Below are 23,403 nucleotides of genomic sequence, written 5' to 3' on the forward strand. Positions count from 1 at the left end.
TAGATGTTTTCCTGGAACTCTCTTGCTTTTTCCATGATCCAGAGGATGTTGGCAATTTGATCTCTGGGTCCTCTGCCTTTTCTAAAACCAGCTTGAACATTTGGAAGTTCATGGTTCACGTTTTGCTGATGCCTGGCTTGGAGAATTTTGAGCGTGACTTTACTAGCATGTGAGATGAGTTCAATTGTCCCAAAAAAAGGCAATGCCAAAGAATGCTCAAACTACCGCACAATCGCACTTTTCTTAAGAATAGGGCCAATCTATAACTTTGAGTCAATCTATAACTTTCACTCTAACCCTTACATACTTCTCATCAGAATTACAATCATGACTATATTAGTGTAATATAGGTCTCCCCACTAGACCGTAATCCCTAAGAAGGTAGGAGATACATGTGTCTTGTTCACCCTGTAAACAGCTGTTAAATCAAGTACAGTGCTTGATAAATATTTATTGAATACATGAACTAACCCTGAGGACAACAAATGTTATATGACACCTGCTTCCTACTATTATCCACTCTTCAGGCACTCTCCCAAAGTATCCACTCCTCTAGTCCAATATTACAACACTAATGTCCCGGGTAAAAACTTTCCCAGCTAATTTGCTTCACTCTACTTTTATCAACAATTTGATTACACCAATGCAAACTGTGCTTCCAGTGAACTTCACCTGTGCTGTATGGAATTTTCAACTGAAGTCGAGATATGTCTTTTCTCAAACTTTTCATTAAACTTTCCCCACAAGCTTCTCATTTTAGAATCTGATTCATGCCTGTTCTGCTGCTTCTGCTAAGTCACTTCAGTCGTGTCCTACTCTGTGCGACCCCATAGATGGAAGCCCACCAGGCTCCCCCGTCCCTGGGATTCTCCAGGCAAGAACACTGGAGTGGGTTGCCATTTCCTTCTCCAATGTGTGAAAGTGAAAAGTGAAAGTGAAGTAGCTCAGTCGTGTCCAACCCTTAGTGACCCCACGGACTGCAGCCCACCAGGCTCCTCCATCCATGGGATTTTCTAGGCAAGAGTACTGGAGTGGCTTGCCATTGCCTTCTCCGCATGCCTATCCTAGTCCACCCTTATTGTCTATGGAGCAAAACCAGCTTTTTCTATTCATTACATTTTTATGTATATTTTCATCTATTTTTTAAATTTATTTTTAATTGAAGGATAATTGCTTTACAGTATTGTGTTGGTATCTACCAACACAACATGAATTACAAACATCAACATAAATCAGCCATAGATTTACCCATGTGTCCTCCCACTTGAACATCTCTCCCGCCTCCCTCCCCAGCTACCCCTCTATGTTGTTTCGGAGCCCTGGTTTGAGTTCCCTGAGTCATACAGCAAATTCCCATTGGCTATCTATTTTACATATGGTAATGTATGTTTCCTTGTTACTCTCTCCATACCCTCCACCCTCTCCTTCCTCTCCTCCACCAGCTGTGTCTGTAAGTCTGTTATCAATGTTTGTGTCTCCATTCAGTTCAGTTCAGTTCAGTCGCTCAGTCGTGTCCGACTCTTTGCGACCCCATGAATCACAGCACGCCAGGCCTCCCTGTCCATCACCAACTTCCGGAGTTCACTCAAACTCATGTCCATTGCTGCTCTGCAAATAGGTTCATCAGTACCATCTTTCTAGATTCCATTCTAGATTCTGGTCAGAATCTCTATACTCTTCACCACAGTGGCTATATCAATTTGCATTCCCACCAACAGTGCATTCCCTTTTCTCCATACCCTCTCCCACATTTATTGTTTGTAGATTTTTTGATGGCCATTCAGACTGGTATGAGGTGATATCTCATTGTAGTTTTGATTTGCATTTCTCTAATAATGAGTGACATTGATTATCTTTTCAAGTGTTTATTAGCTATGTCTTCTTTGGAGAAATGTCTGTTTAGGTCTCTTGCCCACTTTTCTATTGGGCTGTTTTTCTGGTACCAATTTGTATGAGCTGCTTGTATACTCTTAAAGTTAATCCTTTGTCAGTTGTTTCATTTGTTATTATTTTTTCCCATTCTGAGGGTTGTCTTTTCACCTTACTTATAGTTTCCTTTGCTGTGCAAAAGCTTTTATTAGGTTTCATTTGTTTATTTTTGCTTTTATTTCCACTACTGTAGGAGGTGGGTCATAGAGGATCTCGCTGTAATTCACATCATAGAGTGTTCTGCCCATGTTTTCCTCTGAGTTTTATAGTCTCTGGTCTTATATTTAGGTCTTTAATCCATTCTGAGTTTATCTTTGTGTGTGGTGTTACAAAGTGTCCTAATTTCATTCTTTTACAGTAGCTATCCAGTTTCCCAGAAGCACTTACTGAAGAGACTATCTTTGCTTCATTGTATATTCTTACTCCTCTGTCAAAAATAGGGTATCCATAGATGCATGGGTTTATCTCTGGGCTTTCTATCTTGTTCCATTGGTCTTTGTTTCTGTTTTTGTGTCAAGACCACTCTCTCTTGATGACTATAGCCTTATAGTATAGTCTGAAGTCAGAAAAGTGGATTCCTCCACCTCCATTCTTCTTTCTCAAAATTGCTTTGGCTATTTGGGGTCTTTTGTGTTTCCATATTAATTGTGAGATTTTTTGTTCTAGTTCTGTGAAACATTCCATTGGTAATTTGGTAAGGACTGCACTGAATCTATAGATTGCATTTGGTAGTACAGTTATTTTCACAATATTGATTCTTCCTAACCCAGGAACATGGAATATCTCTCCATCTGTTTATGTCATCTTTGATTTCTTTCATAGGTGTCTTATAGTTCTCTGTATACAGCTCTTTTCTATCCTTCAGTTCAGTTCAGTCACTCAGTCGTGTCCGACTCTTTGCCACCCCGTGAATCACAGCACGCCAGGCCTCCCTGTCCATCACCAACTCCCGGAGTTCATTCAAACTCATGTCCATCGAGTCAGTGATGCCATCCAGCCATCTCATTCTCTGTCGTCCCCTTCTCCTCCCGCCCCCAATCTTTCCCAGCATCAGAGTCTTCCAGTGAGTCAACTCGTCACATGAGGTGGCCAAAGTATTGGAGTTTCAGCTTTAGCATCAGTCCCTGCAATGAACAACCAGGATTGAATTCCTTTAGAATGAACTGGTTGGATCTCCTTGCAGTCCAAGAGACTCTCAAGAGTCTTCTCCAGCACCACAGTTCAAAAGCATCAATTCTTGGCGATCAGCTTTCTTCACAGTTCAACTCTCACATCCATACATGACCATGCGAAAAACCATAGCCTTGACTGCTTAGGTAGGTTTATTCCTTGGTATTTTATTCCTTTTGTTACAATGGTAAATGGGATTGATTCCTTGATTTCTCTCTCTGATATTTAATTGTTAGGTTATAGGAATACAAGTGATTTCTCTGTATTCATTTTGTATCTTGCCAGTCTGTAAATTCAATGATTAGCTCTAGTAATTTTCTGAAGATATCTTTAGGGTTTTGTATGTATAGTATCATGTCATCTACAAACAGTGAGAGTTTTACTTCTTTTCCAATCTGGATCCTTTCATTTCTTTCTCTTCTCTGATTGCCACAGCTAGAACTTCCAAAACTATGTTGAATAATAGCAGTGAGAGTGGGCACCCTTGTCTTGTTCCTGATCTTACAGGGAAAGGTTTCAAGTTTTCACCGTTGAGAATAACATTTCGTGTGGGTTGATCATATATTTGGGATTCCCTGGTGGCTCAGATGGTAAAGTGTCTGCCTGCAAGGCAGGAGACCCGGGTTCGATCCCTGGGTTGGGAAGATCCCCTGGAGAAGGAAATGGCAACCCACTCCAGTACTCTTGCCTAGAAAATTCCATGGATGGAGAAGACTGGTGGGCTACAAAGAGTCGCAAAGAGTTGGGTCGCAAAGAGTTGGACACGACTGAGCGACTTCACTTTTTTTTATCATATAGGGCCTTTATTATGTTGAGGTAGGTTCCTTTGATGCTCTTTTTTTGAAGAGTTTTTTAATCATAAATGGGTGTTGAATTCTGTCAAAAGGTTTTTTCTGCATCTATTGAGATTATCATATGGTCTTTATCTTTCAATTAGTTAATATGGTGTATCACATTGGTTGATTTGCATATATTTAAGAATGCTTGCATGCCTTTAATAAACCCAATGTGATCATGGTGTTATGACTATTTTACTGTGTTGAATTCTGTGTGCTACTCACAGCAGAGCAAATATATTAACATCTCTACATACTCTACACACATTTCGTTTAGCAGATATTAAGTACAACCACTGTTTATTATCATTATTAACCAGGCTTGACTGGCAATAGATTATCATGACTTCTTTTATGCACACATGTCTAGATTTTCTCACGAGATTGCTTTTCCCTAAAGTAAAAACTCCTATGTCTACCATACAAACCTAACAAAGTGTTGGAAATGCTCGAACAGTCTTAAAATACAGTCACTGGAAATACCAACCTATTTTAATGCCTTTCTTATAAATGCCCATGGGGGTAAAAAGGTTTACATTCTTTGAGAACTTTACAGATTTAAGCACGCTGAAGACTCAGTAGGTGAAATAAAAATCAATCCCAAGATCCGTTTTTCACTTACACCTCTGTCTCTACTGAACTAACTGCATGACCAAAACCATAGGAAGAGCCATGACATTCATTCTGTGTGCCTTATTTTTCTTAGCTATAAACTATTTAATACATATAAATTCATTTTAAACAATGTCAGGAACAAAATAAGTGCGCGAGAAGTGTGTAACAGAATTTATATTATTATCATACCATCTTTAAATCTATGTTTAAGTCTAAACCTCAAAGAAAGGGTTTTCTATCAACCCTGGAAGAAAATGATAACTTCACTATCTGCAGTGGTAAAGTTCTTCAAGGCAAGGAGACCGGGACTGCTAAGCAAATCTAGTGTTCAACAGGAGAGGATGATTAAATCCCCTTATATTTCTCATCACAACCATCACTAACCTGAAAATAGAAACTAATTGGACAACTTTGGCAGGTGTGAAACTAAAGAGAAGGACTGAAGTAGTTGGGGTACTCAAGCAAAAATAATGCCACTCATACTTCTAGCTTATGATTTTCAGAGTGAAGAACAATGATCATGCTGAAAAATAAAATCCAAGTTCCCCTTGATGAAAGTGAAAGAAGAGAGTGAAAAAGTTGGCTTAAAACTCAACATTCAACAACCTAAGATAATGATATCTGGTCCCATCATTTCATGGCAAATAGATGGGTAAACAATGGAAACAGAGACAGACTTTATTTTCTTGGGCTCCAAAATCACTGCAGATGGTGACTGCAGCCATGAAATTAAAAGATGCTTGCTCCTTGGAGGAAAAGCTGTGACAAACTTAGCATACTGAAAAGTAAAGACATTACTTTGCCGATGAGGGTCCATATAGTCAAAGTTTCTGGTTTTTCCAGTAGTCATGTATAGATGTGAGAGCTGGACCATAAAGAAAACTGAGCACCGAAGAATTGATGCTTTGAACTGTGGTGCTGGAGAAGACTCATGAGAGTGCCTTGGACAGCAAGGAGATCCAACCAGTCCCTCCTAAAGGAAATCAGTCCTGAATATTCATTGGAAGGGCTGATGCTGAAGCTCCAATACTTTGGCTACCTGATGTGAAGAACTGACTGATTGGAAAAGACCCTGATGCTAGGAAACATTGAAGACTGGAGGAGAAGAGTACGACAGAGGATGAAATGGTTGGATGGCATCAGCTACTCGATGGATGTGAGTTTGAGTAAACTCCAGGAGTTGGTAATGGACAGAGAAACCTGGTGTGCTGCAGTTCATGGGGTTGCAAAAGTCGGACATGACTGAGCAACTAAACCGAACAGAGCTCAACACAATGATGCACACAAAATCTTTCCATCAGTTCAGTTCAGTTCAGTCGCTTAGTCGTGTCTGACTGTTTGCAACCCCATGAACCACTGCACACCAGGCCTCCCTGTCCATCACCAACTCCCGGAGTTCACTCAAAATCATGTCCATCGAGTCGGTGATGCCATCCAGCCATCTCATTCTCTGCTGTCCCCGTCTCCTCCTACCCTCAATCCCTCCTAGCATCAGAGTCTTTTCCAGTGAGTCAACTCTTCGCATGAGGTGGCCAAAGTATTGCAGTTTCAGCTTTAGCATCAGTCCTTCCAATGAACACCCAGGATTGATCTCCTTTAGAATGGACTGGTTGGATTTCCTTGCAGTCCAAGGGACTCTCAAGAGTCTTCTCCAGCACCACAGTTCAAAAGCATCAATTCTTCGGTGCTCAGCTTTCTTCACAGTCCAACTCTCACATCCATACATGACCACGGGAAAAACCATAGCCTTGACTAGACGGACCTTTGTTGGCAAAGTAATGTCTCTGCTTTTTAATATGCTGTCTAGGATGGTCATAACTTTCCTTCCAAGGAGTAAGGGTCTTTTAATTTCATGGCTGCAATCAGCATCCGAAGTGATTTTGGAGCCCAAAAAAATATAGTGTGACACTGTTTCCACTGTTTCCCCATCTATTTCCCATGAAGTCATGGGACCAGATGCCATGATCTTCGTTTTCTGAATGTTGAGCTTCAAGCCAACTTTTTCACTCTCCTCTTTCACTTTCATCAAGAGGCCTTTGAGTTCCTCTTCACTTTCTGCCATAAGGGTGGTGTCATCTGCATATCTGAGGTTATTGATATTTCTCCCGGCAATCTTGATTCCAGCTTGTGCTTCTTCCAGCCCAGCATTCCTCATGATGTACTCTGCATATAAGTTAAATAAGCAGGGTGACAATATACAACCTTGACGTACTCCTTTTCCTATTTGGAACCAGTCTGTTGTTCCATGTCCAGTTCTAACTGTTGCTTCCTGACCTGCATACAGGTTTCTCAAGAGGCAGGTCAGGTGGTCTGGGATTCCCATCTCCATAGATACTCTTAATAATGTAATTTATTGAAATTTAATCTTAAATAATCATAGAAAAAGACTTTCCTATTAAATACATAGATTAGCATTCTCAAAAATATTTTCAACTGAGAAAATTCACTGTCTACTGCATTACCTATTTTATTATTTTATCCCTACTGTCCTGAATTTCTGTAGTCTAACAACGTAATTATCCACAGCAAAGATTGATCAAATCATCATGGGTTATTTACCAGATTTTACTCATCTACAGAAATAATTTTCTTTTTTTTTCCCTCAGTGATCAAAGGCTCCACAAATTAGAATGAATGGATTTTTTTCTCAGCTTCTTAGTTTTATGTCACAGAAATGACGAGCCTTCACCAGAAACAACTTCCCATTCTAGTCTTTTACAGTTAGCTCTGTCTAGGGAGATTTTTTTTTTTTTTTTTGTAGTGGAAAACAGTGTCTAAATCGTGGAGGACAATATGAAGAGAAAGAAAACCCAGTTCAGTAAGAAAAAAGATAGCAAGATAGCCTTCTTTCTACAAAAACGTGTAGATTGACATACATTCAAAGCAAGATGCTAAATAATTAGCAAATTTAGTTTTATTTGGAGACCCTTTTTCCCCCTGGCAGTCAGGCCTTAGAAAACAGCATTAGATAGAAAATAAGAAATAGATTATTTTCCCATCTTTCATTAAAACAAAAAACAATTTGTGGTTACACAGAAAAGTACATTTTAGGAAGCCTTTAATTCTATAATTAAGTTTATATATGTTCAATCTCACCAAAAAATGCCTTCTCAAAAAACATTTTTTTTTAGAACATAAGCAGTAAAAACAGAACCTTCATTAGATCTCTCTCACACACACAGACACAAACATACACACATTCTCAACAAATAGAGAGCAAAAGAAACATAGATATGGAAAATTCAAGCTTTCTCACAATGCTATTGTGTCATGAAAATTTTGTCTCACTGCAGAATACAAAAATTGCTTTTGGAAGGTAAAGTGAAATGAATCAAAATGTCAGTGGCTCAGTCATGTCCAACTCTTTGAGAACTCATGGACTGTAGCCCATCAGGCTCCTCTGTCCATGGCGTTCTCCAGGCAAGAATACTGGGTGGGTAGTCATTCCCTTCTCCTGGGGACCTTCCCAACCCGGGGATCAAACCTGGGTCTCCTACATTCAGGTGGATTCTTGACCATATGAGCCATCAGGGAAGCCCAGTGGAAGGTAAAACATTAGCAAAAATACATGGAGATGGCCTCCAAAGCATCAACACATAAAATCACTTAGCCTCTACCTTACTGTCAGTGTAGAAACACCAGTGTTTAACACATAAATTTTTATATTTAGCAGACACAGTAGTTTGGGAAAAATAAACAGCCAGTATTTAAGTTTGAAAAGTCAAATCAGAAAAATAGTAAATTACTCTTTCCTTTTCTGCTCAACCTGCCTTTGCTTGGACTTTATTGAATTCAAACCAAGTACTGCTGTATGTGTTTTTTCCTGTGAAAAATGAAAATGAGAAATTGTGTAGATCTATTTTTAGAAAAAACACATATGCATTTTCTACCAACCAGTTTTTAGACAGAAATACAAGTGCTTAGAAAATGATGTTTGGGAATATTATAATACCTTTAAAACACAAAGAGTTGTTTAAAAAAATACAGGCTTTCTCATCTATCTGATAAACTATGTCTTTTACCAAAATTGCTTAAAAATTACATTTGCTAATTTTTTTCCTAAAAAGTTCAAAGATATTTTAGAGACACAGAATACCTAAATCATAGTAAGTTTAACAACTCTTTTGAGGTAAGTCATGATCATTCTTATTACAAAGAAAAACAACTCAAATTAGGTCTGAGATAGTTGTGAAAATTAGAATAAATTGCATTTAGATATTCATATTTGAAACCCTAGAGGGGCAATGTTCTTTTTACAGAGAATTTATTTTTATGTGTAGAAACCCTGAGTATGGTATCATCTTTTCCTCCTTACAGAAAATCTTTTTTTTTTTTTAAAGCAATTAAGCTTTCTATGAGAAAACTGACAAGTCAGTTCACTGCTAGACTGTCAGCCTAAAATCACTGTGCTTTCTTCTCTTTTTTGCTGCAAAGAAGACAAAAGATGCCTGCTTTTACTCTAAATTCTTTACTGTGCCTTTACTTCGACTCAACTCACTGCTGGAATCTTTAATGTATGAATTCATAAAAATGGGTTGAAGAATTAGCATTTGTATGACAAAACAGATTCATCAGGATAAAATCAGCTTTGCAGGGGTGGGGAGGAGAGGGACAAGCAAAGAAATAAAGACAAAGATTTTAGAGAACTGAAGTTCATTTGCTTATTTTTTAACTCAATTCACTATAATCATGGATTCAATGCCAAATAAGGATCCCCATCCTCTTTTTGTGTCTATAAGTCTTTTAAATCCCTGAAACACAATTGGAATGGAAAGAAATTTAGTACATTTCCGATTTATGAAATGTAATGTGATTAAAAAAAAATTTCTAAAGGGAAAAGATTAAGGTTTCCTTCTTTCTTTTTTAAAGGATATTAATCTTTTAAAACTTTTAGACAGAATTCCTAAGATATCATTTGACATCCTAGGGGCCTGAGAGCATGATTTCTCCTCCAAAAGTAAATTCTTTCCCTGGCTTCAAATTTCCTATTGCTCAAACTGATCAAGGAGGCAACTTTTCATTTCTGGAAACTATCATTTTCAATTTAATGATGAACTTGAAAGGACAGAAAGGTTGCAAAATGTGTGGTTAAGAATGTGTTTTTTGGGGAACAGATTACCCAAATGTAATGTAAGATGTAAGATGGCCTTCCACCAATTACAAACTACACAACATTAGGAATGTGTGCCAATTATAATCACATTGTGTCCGAGCTCCAAATCTACCCTCTCTGCTCTGCTTTGAGATAACAGAGCTGGACTGTGCAAACAAACATTTCTCTTTTCAATAGCTCGTGCAATGGTTGGCTTTCTTAGTAAGGAGCAAAGAATGCCACAAAGCATGGCAGAACAAGGAGCTTCCCTTTTTGGTTCCAAAGTACTTTTGTTTTGTTTTTGTTCTTAAACCATGACCACTAGCCTTGTAAGACAATGCAGTTAAGTCACCCTTCAGTGAGTTTTGCAGGTATCTTGGTGGATAATTTCTTCCTTGAATACTAAACTGTTAACAAAATCTAGCCCACAGCGTCCCAGCAAATTTCTCCAAATGGAAGAACACTTCCAAATACACCTTCAGGCCAACATTACCCAAATACCAAAATCAGAAAAGGATGCCACAAGGGAAAAAAAAAAGGGGGTCAATATTCCTGATGAACAAAGATCTTCATCAAACACCTCAATAAAAATATTAGCAAACCAAATTCAAGAGCACCTTAAAAGGATCAAACACTAGGATCAAGAAGGATTCATTTCAGGAATGCAGTGATGCTTCAGTGTTTACAAATGTAATACACCATATAACAAAATGAAGCAAATGTGATACATCATGTGAACAGAATGAAGGATAAAAATCATATGATTATCTCTATAGATGCAGAAAAAACACCTGACAAAATTCAACATCCATTTATGATAAAAACTCTCAACGAAGTGGGTATTAACAGAATGTAGCTCAACATAGAAAAAGCCATATATGACAAGCCCACAATCAACATCATAATCTACAATGAAAGCCGAACATTTTTCCTCTAATATCAAGTACAGGACAAAGATGCCTACACTTATCATTTTTATTTAACAGTATTGGAAGACCTAGTCACAATATCTACCAAGAAAAATAAAATAAAGAGAATCAAAATCAGAAACAAAAAAATAAAACTATTTTCAGATGACATGATTATAAAAGATTCCCCAAAATTCTGTTAGAACCAATCAATGAATTGGTAAAGCTGCAAAATACAGAAACAATATACAGAAATCTATTGCCTTTCTATATATCAATAATGAACTATGAGAGATAAATTATGAAAAGATTGACACTTAAAATTGCACCAAAAAAAAACACCACAAAGTATTTGGGAATCAATTTAACAAAGGGAGTAAAAACCCTGGACACTAAAATCTATAAAACATTGATGAAAGAAATGGATGATGACACAAATAAATGGAACAATTTTCTATGTTCAATGAATTGTAAGAATTAATAATGTCCATGCTACCTGCCCACGAGGCAATCCACAGATTTAATGCAATCCCTAACAAAGTTTCAGGGGTATTTTTCACAAAAATAGAACAAACCATCCTAAAATTTTTATGGAACCACAAGAGACACCAAATACCCAAAGCAATCTTGAGAAAGAAGAACAAAGGCATCTCACACCCTGATTTCAAATTATATTACATAGGTATCATAATTAAAACTATGTTATTGCCACACATAAAAACAAACATAGATCAATGGAACAGAATAGAGAGCCCAAAAGTAAACCCACCCATAGATAATTAATGTTCAATAAAGAAGGTAAAAATAAACAATGGGGAAAAGATAGTCTCTTCAATAAATGGTGCTGGGAACACTGGACAGCCACATAAAAATAAAACCAAAGTGGGCCACTCTCTTTACACCATACACAAAAATTAACTCAAAATAGATTACAAACTTCAACATAAGACCTGAAACCATAAAAGTTCTAGAAGAAAACACAGGTAAGAAGCTCCATGACAAAAGTCTTTGCAATGCTTTTTCGATTTGACACCAGAAGCTGAGTCAACAAAAGCAAAAATAAACAAGAGGGATTACATCCAAAAGGTTCATCCCTGTTTCTGGCTCAGAGTTCCTAAAATCCTTGGAATTTCATAAGTGTGCATGTATGCATGCTAAGTCACTTCAGTCCTGTCCAACCCTTTGTGACCCTATGGACTGTAGCCCACCAGGCTCCTCTGTCCATGGGGACTCTTCAGGCAGGAATACTGGAGTGAGTTGCCATTCTCTTCCCCAAGGGATCTTCCCAACCCAGGGATCAAACCTGCATCTCCTGAGGTTCCTGCACTGCACGTGGATTCTTTACGGCTAAGCCACTAGGGATTCCTAAGTATGGAGAATAACAAAGCTGTGTATTCTCATGTTAATTAGGCAACTTTGGAGTGAACCTAAGGATGGAGGGTGGTTGCCAATGGAACCAAATATGTGATTAACAGTCCTACCCCTGACCACTGAGGAGAGGAGATAGGCTGGAGGTTGAATTGGTGGCCGATGATTTAATCAATCATGTTAATATCTATGTAATGAAGCTTTCGTGATAACTGAAAAGGATGGAGTCTGGAGAGTTTCTAGGTTGGTGAACATGTGGAGGTGTTGAGAGAGGACACAGAAGCGCCTCATCCTTTCTCCCCACACTGTGTCTCTTCCATTGAACTGTTGCTGAGTCAGATCCTCTTATAATAAACCAGTTATCTAGTAAGTAGAATGTTTCTTTGAGTTCTGTGAGCTGCCCTAGCAAATTAATCAAACCCAAGGAGGGAGTCCAAGGAACCTGATTTAGAGCCCGCCAATTAATAACAACCTGGACTTGAGACCATCATCCAAAGTACAGTAGAAGGAGGGAGGCAGTCTTGCAGGACTGAGCCTTAACCTGTAGAACTTAATGGCATCTCTGGGTAGATAGTGTCAGAACTGAGTTAAAAGTGTAGGACACTCAGATGGTGCCCTGGATTTATCTGAAAAAACAAAAACACTAACTCAATAAGATATATGCACCCCCTGTTCACTGCAGCATCACTACAATAATGAAGAAAATGAGGTACATGGACACAATGGAATAATAGTCAGCCATAAATTAGAAAGGAATTTTGTCATTTGTGACAACACAGGTAGACCTTAAGGGTATTAGGCTAAATGAAATGAGTCTGACAGAGAAAGACAAATACGATATGATTTCATTTGGAATCTAGAAAACAAACAGACAACAAAAACCCAAGGTCCTAGTTCAGGGAACAGATTGGTGATGGCCAGAGACAGGGAACTGGGGATCAAAGGGTACAAACTTAATGTAATGCTGGATGTAATAATGCATGCTGCTGCTGCTGCTAAGTCACTTCAGTCGTGTCCAATTCTGTGCGACCCCATAGATAGTAGCCCACCAGGCTCCGCCGTCTCTGGGATTCTGCAGGCAAGAACACTGGAGTGGGCTGCCATTTCCTTCTCCAATACATGAAAGTGAAAAATGAAAGTGAAGAGTCATATCCGACTCTTCGCGACCCCATGGACTATAGCCTACCAGGCTCCTCCACCCATGGGATTTTCCAGGCAAGAGTACTGGAGTGGGTTGCCGTCGCCTTCTCCGTAATAATGCATAGCATGGTAATAATAATCACTAATATTATATTGTGTATTTGAAAGTTGTTAAGTGAGTAAATTTTTAAAGTTAAGGGCAACGAAGATTCCATATGCTACAACTAAGATCCAGTACAGCCAAATGAATATTTTTTTTAATAAAAGTTCTCATTACAAGAAAAAATTTTATAACTATGTATGGTGATATAACTAGACTTATTTTCATGGTTATTTTGCATTATATTCAAATATCAGAGCATTGTGCTGTATGTCTGAAATCAATATAATGTTATACATTAATCATACCTCAATAAAAATATTTTTAAAATATTAATAACAAAAAAAGAAACATTCCTCGTTAATTAAGTAGCATGCACTTTACATTCAGAGAGGTACCCACAGATCTTAGTCGAGTGAGTCTGGACTCTGTCACTCACCACAGTTAGCTTCCTCTGCTCCATCTGGACAGTCAGATGTGAAATCATACACCCTGCTGGATGAAGTCCAGCCTGCGTCCTCATGTGGCACAAGTCCAGCTTCAAATTAAGAGATGGAGAGAATAAAAGATCTTTTTCTCTTCCAACAAATAGATGGAATGTCTAATTGTTTCATGAACACTAGTTTTTAAATGGGCTAAAGATGGTAAGCATAGGGTCTCAATAAATCTCTGGCCATTAATATAACATAATTCACCATAAGTAGGACTTGACAAGTCCCCTTCTACTCCCATTCCTAAACTCCTGCTTGGTTAGAAATACTAAAGTCCATGAAAGAGATCTTATAATTGCCTACTGGATAAATTTGTACAAATGGTAAGAAAGTTTTTTCCTTTGTGTAAAATCATTGGTCTTTCAGGAATAATTCATGTAAGTTTGGCCTAATGAGAATTATGCTCTAACCAACTGAGCTGATATGCCAATTGAAGCACACATAAATGAGTTTTGAGTTAATTTATGAAGAGAATTCTCTGTAAGTGAGATCAAGTATTCTCAGAGACTTCTACTAAGGTTAATTTTACTGATAATTTAAAACTTCTAACCACTTATGCTTCCAAATACACCACCCTCAATGTCAACTCTAATACCTTCCTACTATTCCAATTCTGGTGATGCAGACTTTAATTAGGAGAAGGAAAATGTTTAATTAATTAACATAAATAAGGTAATTCTGGTTAACCCTCCAAAAGTCATTAATCATTAAATCTGCTGCTTTGCATTCTGTAATGTCTATCAACCCCCACAACACACACACACACACACACACACACACTCTACACACAGCTTAGAATGGTTTAAGTAAATTCAGGACACACATGCTGAATAATGTAAAAGCATGCTAACACAATACAGTTAGGACATAGAATATACAGCCTCACCAGTGAAAGATGCCTTTAATAAAGGATCTTTAATGAAAAGTTCTTTAACTCAGATCTCAATTTAAAATTGTTTCTCCTATATCATCCTTGATTAATGCATTTAGCTCCTGTTAAGAATGCAACTTCTCTCACTAAATATGTCGTAAAAGAAAACAGACTTCAGAATGTATGATATGCCTGATGTCCACATGCAATCATTTTTCATGTAAAGAGATTAGTAAAATGAAGTGTGACAATTTTCAGAAACATTTTTAATATTCATTTTTGTTTCTTAAGTGAGACCTGAGGAAAGCGGTGGTCAGAGAGAAACATCAGCCAGTGTTAAAATAACAAAGTAACTGCAGGCACAATATATACCCGTTTCAACATGCTCTCACAAAGACCCCATGGACCCCTAGGCTCCTCTCTCCATGGGATTTTTCCAGACAGGAATACTGGAGTGGATTGCCATTTCCTTCTCTAGGGGATCTTCCCCACCCAGGGATCAAACCTGAGTCTCCTGCATTGGCAGGTGAATTCTTCACCACTGAGCCACCAGGGAAGCCTGTATATTACTGAGCGGTTTTCAAAAATGCCTATTCTATTATTTGGGATCCATTTTTATGACAGTACATCTTTCTCTCAATTGAAATTCAAAATATGTAGTCAAAGAATTAGTCAAACTCCATTTCTTGAAAAGAGTGTTTTGAATTTAAACACATAATTTTAGGGTCAAGTTTGAAATTCTTTGGCCTTAAGTCACTTTTCCAAACAATACTTTTTTTGAACTCCTGAGTGATTCTGAAACATGAATTTAATTACATATTCACTTGAAGTATCAAACAAAATTAAATACAACTGATTTTTACAGAGGTATTTTTAAACATGAAAATATTTAAAATTCTTTCATAACTATTATAATTAAATAATCTGTATGTGACAATTTTAGCCACAAGTGTACAATGTTATTGGAGGATAGCCTCGGGCCTAGACTGTGATAGACCATATTTTTACCTTTTTTTTTTTTTTTAAGAAAAAGAAATGTTTTAGTTTTCATGGACATGTGACATAATCCACACCTGGTATTAGTGAACTATATTAATGAAGGATTCTAATATATTTTATTTTTTGAGGGACTTTTCTGGTGGTCTAGTGGTTGACTTTGCCTTCCCATGCAGGGGGTGAGGGTTTCATCCCTGGTCAGGAAGCTAAGATCCCACATGCCTTGCGGCCAAAAACCAAAACAGAAAAATATTGTAACAAATTCAAGAAAGATTTTGAAAATGGTCCATATCAAAAACTTAAAGTGTATACATATATTTGTATATTTTGATATCAAAGAAAACCATTTCAATGTTCAAAATTGCAACAACCATAAGAAAAAAAAAGAAAAAAACCTACCTTTGCTTTGTGCACTAGTACGTGGCAGTGTCTTACATGAAATTTCACATTCCTGGGACACACTGATGTCATCCAGAGCAACAGTAGCATGTGATGATAAAACTGTAGCTTCCAAAATTAACTAAAATCACAGAAAGATAAATTATTAGAAATATACTATGAACATTTTTAAAAAATTTCTAGGCCCAAGATGGAGCCATTCCTGCCCTGGGTGCCATAACAGCAAATCAAAACTTAAGTAATTTTCATGCCTTTAAATGCTCCCCTTGACCAGAAACACAGTATATTCAGTCAGTCAGTATCCTAACTTCAAGCCAGTTCTGGGCTCTATATTTCCTTATTCCTTCTCAACCCAAACAAGGTTGACTATGAGGCCTCAACCAACTGAATATTTTCTGTTTTATCTCTTCCTCATTTTTTATTCTTTACCCTATAAAGCTTCTTGCCTTCCACCCCATTTTGCATTTCTTCAAATTAGAGACTGTTTCTTGAAGTGTTGAATAAACCTTGTTTGTACGCCCTAAACTATCTTCCTTAATCATTTTTTAACAAAATAAATGTATTACAATCATATTTCTTTGTGTAGAGAAGCTCATTTGTATGTCCCAATCTTCCAACCTAATTTTAGAAAATCGTTTTGATCAGAAAATTCAAATTAGGAATTTATAAAGTTATAACTGCTTTGACAGTACCTTATGCATCCTTAATATCCTAGGTAACCTTGTTTCAATTAGAAGTTACAACATTCATCACAACTGAAGGGCCACCTTCCCACTGGAGCCATTAAGAGTTATAAGCATTTAAAATGAGCTCTTTGGGGTAATCAACTGCCTGGTTTACAACTCAATTTAATTGAGATATGAGTTAATTTACAATGTGTGTGCTGAAGGCAATGATTCATTTACATATCAGAATATTTAAATACTTATATAGGTTATATATACATATATGGAAACCTACTTAGTGAGGCAAAAAACCACTTACAACAGTTAATAACATTCATATGTTAAAGCACTTGGAGGCATCTACTTAAGTTTAATTCATTCTAACTTTCTAAACAATGACTGATATTATTTGTTTTCTTTCTTGTTAATCATTCACATTGTGTTGTTATTCCACCATCTTTAAAAAAAAAAAAAGAAGAAAGAAAAAAAAGAAAAAAGTGCAGAGTCTTAACAACACATAGCGGGACTACTAGTCCAGGAGAGCAAGTGGCTAGTAAGTGCATCTCCATGTTATCAGGGAGGACTTCTGAGCTCAAAGATCTTAAAATTAACTTGGTAAGACACACTGACACCTAAACTATACCATAAGTACTATATAAGAAATATGCATAAGATACTAAGAGAATCAAAGAAAAGCACTTCATTACTTCTGCCAAGAATATGAGACAGAATTCAGAAAAAAGTTTCAGAGAGGTAATACTAAACTTCAGTTTATACTTTTCTATACCTTTGCCTGCCTTCCTCTATATAATTAAATGCAAGACTATGTGATGAACAGTTACAATTTGATCTGGATTAATTAAAATCCTCCAATTTTAAGTAGAGAAAAATGTTAAAATTCCTCTAAAAATATATATCTCATATCTGTAAATAATATCACCTGATTGTTCCAAAATCATCTTCACTGTTTCTATTTTGTATTACTTGCTTGAAAAGCAAGCTGATCTTTCGATTCGTCACTGACAGTTCCCTCGGAGAACTACAGTATTGGTTAATAATCACTGTGTGAGCCAGAAGTTGCTCAGAAGAGATGCTTCAACCATGCAAAAAGGCAGAGAGAAAAACCTAATTTTAAGAAGATTCTGAAGGTAACTTGAGAGCTAAAATTTCTAATTATATGCAGATATCTTTCCTTCGAAAACTATTTTTTAGGATCTTGCTGAGTTTTGTTTTATTCAATTATATTATATTACTCCCTGAGTGAGCAGAATCAATTATTGTTTTTGCTTTCAGGAAGCACGGCAATGGTAAATATTGTTTACAGTCAAGTGATTACTTTCTACATCTGCAAAACTGAGAGAAGGTTTTCCAGAGAAATACTCAACTAGCATATTTAAATTTTGGTTATTTGATATCTTGTTTTAAACAAAGGGTAATGAGAATGAATAAATATGAATCAAAGAGGAAACAGAGACTATGGGAATATGGTAAGAAAAAATAAAGAAAAGCTGGACTATAGTAATTTTTAAACAATGATGGTGGTGTTAAAAATAAGATCAACAGCAAACTTTTACTAAAGAGCTTGGATACTTTTTTTTTTTACATGCTAGGCTTGGAGTAAACTAAATAAGTTAAAATACATTCACTTATTTTAACCCTGTGAAGACAGTGCTATTTTTGTCCATATTTTAAAGCAAAGGAAACAGAGCTTAGAGAGCTGAAGTTATTGGTTGAAGGTCACATTTTGAGTAAGAAAAATGTGTGACCTGAGCCATGGATGATTATGCTGAACATCATCACTACCATGAAATAAGAGATAACTTGTCTTCAGAGATGCTGGAGGACAGAGCTACCTGGCCAAACAAGATTTAATGAAGCCCTGGACTAAGAAGGCCAAGGACACAGCAACATTACAGAGACCAGACCAGCTTTTACTTTGCATTATAAATCTTACCCTTCACCGAATCCTCAAAAAACGTCAGGAAATTGCTATTGATTTATACCATCAGCACTGATCAAGAGTGAAAATGGTATGAATTATTGCACAAAATTCCAAAGGGTCATTTTAAAATAAAATCTAAATATGACACGATTATGTTTTAGTAGCAAACTCAAAGACAGCAGATCAACCTGAAATCAATAAACAGTATTCAGAAAAAGTACCACTTCTAGATATAAATTAAGAAGAGTTAGGAAAGAAATTGCAAATTAAGTGAATATATTTGTGTAAAAAGCTGAATATTTAAAATGAGTAGGAACAGCAAGCCACTCCAGTACTCTTGCCTAGAAAATCCCAAGGATGGAGGAGCCTGGTAGGCTGCAATCCGTGGGGTGGCTAGGGGTCGGACATGACTGAGCAACTTCATTTTCACTTTTCACTTTCACACATTGGAGAAGGAAATGGCAACCCACTCCAGTGTTCTTGCCTGGAGAATCCCAGGGACGGGGGAGCCTGGTGGGCTTCCGTCTATGGGGTCACACAGAGTCGGACACGACTGAAGTGACTTAGCAGCAGCAGGAACAGTTAAAACATGTAAGAAAAAAAATACTATTAATGTGAACTATGTGACTTACATTCTTCCAATAAAGATTGAAAACACAGTGGAGAGAATATTAAAATGCTAATTTGCTGTTCTTGCAAAATAACCAGTAAGCCAAATCCATTTCTACCAGGAAAGCCCTACCTAACCCAGGCACTGATTTCCTAAAGAAATCAAAGCAATTTACATTCTGTTGAGATGTGTACAAGAGACATAAAGGGACCACACTGAATCTGAACGTCATGGCTACAAGAGAACAGAGAGGTCACACAGTCCCATGTCTTTCTCCTTTCCAATGTTTGGATTAAATAACTCTGTACAAATATATGCTTAGCTGCATTAAACTGATGGTCAGGCAATGATGAAGGTCACCATTAAATACTTCAGTCCATTAAATTTAAAGTGCCAAAGGAGCCTGTTTCCAAGAAGATAAACTTTAAATATTTGAATATGTAAGAGCTAGATTGACTCTTTGTAGGTATAATATCTTTTCCATTTACTGTGGACCCAAGAATGAAGTAGAACTACATCTAGCTAGACTCCTCACGCATATTTCTATAACTTTGAAAATACACTTAGAAAAATCAGGTTAAAAACAACGTACTTTTAGCATTTTTGTTTCTTGTATAGGATAAGAAATGGAGTAGAAAAGGGTACCAAGAGGATAAAAGCTGTGTTTCTAGAAAAAAAACATACCAACATTACAAGCAAATGAAAATGTTCATATTCAGTTCAGTTCAGTCTCTCAGTTGTGTCCGACTCTTTGTGACTCCATGAATCACAGTACGCCAGGCCTCCCTGTCCATCACCAACTCCTGGAGTTCACTCAAACTCATGTCCATAGAGTCGGTGATGCCATCCAGCCATCTCATTCTCTGTCATCCCCTTCTCCTCCTGCCCCCAATCCCTCCCAGCATCAGAGTCTTTTCCAGTGAGTCAACTCGTCGCATGACGTGACCAAAGTATTGGAGTTTCAGCTTCAACATCAGTCCTTCCAATGAACACCCAGGATTGATCTCCTTTAGACTGGGTCTCCTTGCAGTCCAAGGGACTCTCAAGAGTCTTCTCCAACACCACAGTTCAAAAGCATCGATTCTTCGGCGATCAGGTTTCTTCACCATCCAACTCTCACATCCATACATGACCACGGGAAAAATCATAGCCTTGACTAGACGGACCTTGGTTGGCAAAGTAATGTCTCTGCTTTTTAATATGCTATCTAGGTTGGTCATAACTTTCCTTCCAAGGAGTAAGTGTCTTTTAATTTCATGGCTGCAATCAGCATCCACAGTGATTTTGGAGTCCAAAAAGTAGAAGTCTGACCCTGTTTCCACTGTTTCTCCATCTATTTCCCAGGAAGTGATGGGACCAGATGCCATGTTCTTCGTTTTCTGAATGTTCATATTAACTCATTCTGAAGTTTAAGTACATGAGTGTTTGCCTTTCTGTGTACTTTCTACTTGTTTGAAAGGTTTAATAGTGTATCTAAATAATAACAATATATTCAATAAAAACATATGTATGTGTGTGACTGTGTATTTATCTATCTTATAAAATGTGTATGAAATCTACACTGATTCACACCAGGAATCAAACCCATGTCCCCTGCCTTGGCAGGCAGATTCTTAACCACTGGACCACAAGGGAAGTCCTTATTTTAAATATATCCCTGAAGGTTCTAAAGGTATCTTCTCCAAAATAGTTTGTTCTCCCTGTTTGATTTCTATATTTGCCTCAGTTAGGAAGTGAGTAGCAGATGAAGAGTGCTATTTTTCAGAGGCTTTGAACATCCCAACAATCTTACCTCCATGTACCCATTTATAGAGAGAGCCCAATTCCTTACCCACAGTCTTTGAGTCCAACTAGGATTTTAAATCTGAGTAGCTCAGAGTTGTGGATCTTAAGTCTATCACGAGGCCCTCAGAGAGACCGAGGGCAGCTCTCCATCATCAAACCCATCACTAAATGAGCTGCTTAACCCTGGTTCAGGTCACGTTAAAATTTGCATCTTAATTTGTTTTTCAAAAGCTTATTGCTTTCCAAATTTTGACTTTCTAAATCGCTGCTTAGAGACAGTGGACCTATAATAGCCTTCTGAATGGTGAAATCTGAGAAAACAGTTCTTATTTTTCTTTTCACTGACTATAGTTTCTAAAACAAGCCTTTACTACAGGCAAGTAACAGGATTGCATGAGAAGGGACAGAGGCACAGGCTAAAACCCTTACCTTCTCAGAGGCAAATTAAACACGGCTGAGGCTTAAAGCAAGAACCCAGGGCCACTCACTCCCCTCAAAAGCCAGAACAATTCAGAAGAGCCTGGGACTTCCCTAGTGGTCCAGTGGTTAAGATTCCGTGCTTCCAGGGCGGGGGGCACAGGTTTGATCCCTGGTTGGGAAACTAAGATCTCATATGCTGCACAGTGCAGCCAAAAATAAACTAAAAAGAAAAAAATAAACAGGCTGACTGGTGCTGACTGGGAGCCTTCAGGTTAGGAGAGAGAAAAACCAACCCAGGATGCTGATTCACCACGGAGGGGAGTGAAGGGAGAAAGAGAGCACCAGAGTGCGGCTGTTTAAGAAAACATCATGCTGACAAATTACAAAATCTCGTCAATCCCTGATCAGTCCACAGACTAGTTAATATGTCCCCAGATAATAAAGAGCAATCTCAATTTTTACGGTATATATAAAAGACTGATATATCATAGTCACTCATGATAAGATGGTTTCCCCAAAGGCTGAGCCCCGGATTCTCCAGCAGCGGGTTGTTCTCTGGGTGGGGCTGAAGTATTATTGCACTACATCTTCATTGCTGCATACAAGCTTTTGCTACTTATGAAGAGCGGAAGCTAATCTCTCCTTGCCGTGTGCAGGCTTCTCATTGCATTGGTTTCTCTTGTTGTGGAACATGGGCTTTAGGTGCCCTGTGGCCAGTGGGATGTTCGTTCCTGGACCAGGAATCAAACCCATGTCCCCTGCCTTGGCAGGCAGATTCTTAACCACTGGACCACAAGGGAAGTCCTTATTTTAAATATATCCCTGAAGGTTCTAAAGGCATCTTCTCCAAAATAGTTTGTTCTCCCTGTTTGATTTCTATATTTGCCTCAGTTAGGAAGTGAGTAGCAGATGAGGTGTGCTATTTTTCAGAGGCTTTGAACATCCCAACAATCTTACCTCCATGTACCCATTTATAGAGAAAAAATCAGAAGCATGGAAGGATTAAGCAATTTTCCTCTGACTATATACCAGGGTTTGAACCCCAGGCTAAAGAGCCTATGTTCACAGCTACTGTTTAAGCTACATTTTCTTTAATACTCAGCTTCCCTAAGTATTGCTTTTATTATCACTGTGGTTTTTACAGATTGGGAAATCTGAAGCTGGAAAGTATAATGCATACAGTCACTTAGCAACCCTTGGGTTAAGCAGAGATGGGAACTCAGACCATCTGACTGATGGCAGTGAGTGTTCCTCTAATTCCACCATCCAATCTAGTTACTAAACTAGCTCTTTCCAAACATCATCCAGAAGGGAGTCATGTCCAGAAGGGTGGAAGCTGGGACACTCATCTGAAAAGCTGCAGTTTCTTTCTTTCATTATTTAACCAAGAAAATGACATAAAAGTATGATAAAAATTCTCAGTATTAATGGACAGCAAATAGGAGTGCAGCTCAGATTTTTTTCACTACCTCATGTACTCAGCCATCCTTATTTAAGAAAAATATTTTCCCATTACATTTTTCTTCTCTCTGCCATCCTGTTCAATCCTTACCTCCACTTTTGCTCTGCTTCCACAAGTTAAGTCGTGAGTACTTAGTCAAGATAACCTCTCTACTTATCCCTGATTGTGAATATGCTTGCTTTATTAATATCAGACAAACTTAAGGGACATATGTGTTCTACTGTTGTCTGGGAAGATCAGCATTAAATAAGCATCTTCTTCTGAGTTGTATTCATCTCTTACGTGCTTACCTGAAAAGGGAGAGGAGATTCTCCAGCCTTTGCAATGAGATTGACTTTTGCCTGTCGCCATTGAGATTCAGAGATTCCGATGAGATCACTGTGTTTCTGCAAATCCCCATTCAGAGATGTTCTTGTAAAAAGTGACAGACGTGAATGCTGAGACAAACGATACCAAAACCGCACCTGGTGAAAAATGTGTTTGAGTGATATAAATATTCCATTTACTTAGGCCCAGTAGATCTTCTGTAATTAAAAATACCCCAAATTACTTTGGTGTTCAATATCATCTTCTTAATTCTCCTCCAAATATGTAGACCCAGAAT

General features: G+C 37.7%; 1 protein-coding gene across 2 annotated transcripts in view; it reads right to left on the bottom strand.

Moving 5' to 3' along the window:
* Window positions 1–23,403, bottom strand: part of MALRD1 (MAM and LDL receptor class A domain containing 1) — a 596,047-nt gene that overhangs the window by 487,382 nt on the left and 85,262 nt on the right. The window contains exons 13-15 of one of the 2 annotated variants that reach the window (XM_055428153.2): window positions 23,090–23,263; window positions 15,916–16,036; window positions 13,598–13,696 (exon numbers count right to left, since the gene is read on the bottom strand). In XM_055428153.2, coding sequence (XP_055284128.2) covers window positions 13,598–13,696; window positions 15,916–16,036; window positions 23,090–23,263 — 394 coding nt within the window. The remainder of the gene's footprint in view (window positions 1–13,597; window positions 13,697–15,915; window positions 16,037–23,089; window positions 23,264–23,403) is intronic. The other variant, XM_088844424.1, reaches the window with a different exon arrangement.

The sequence above is a fragment of the Moschus berezovskii genome, chromosome 15, assembly GCF_049115385.1.
Source record: "Moschus berezovskii isolate FMDL1 chromosome 15, NW_MosBer_1.0, whole genome shotgun sequence".
NCBI lineage: Eukaryota > Metazoa > Chordata > Mammalia > Artiodactyla > Moschidae > Moschus > Moschus berezovskii.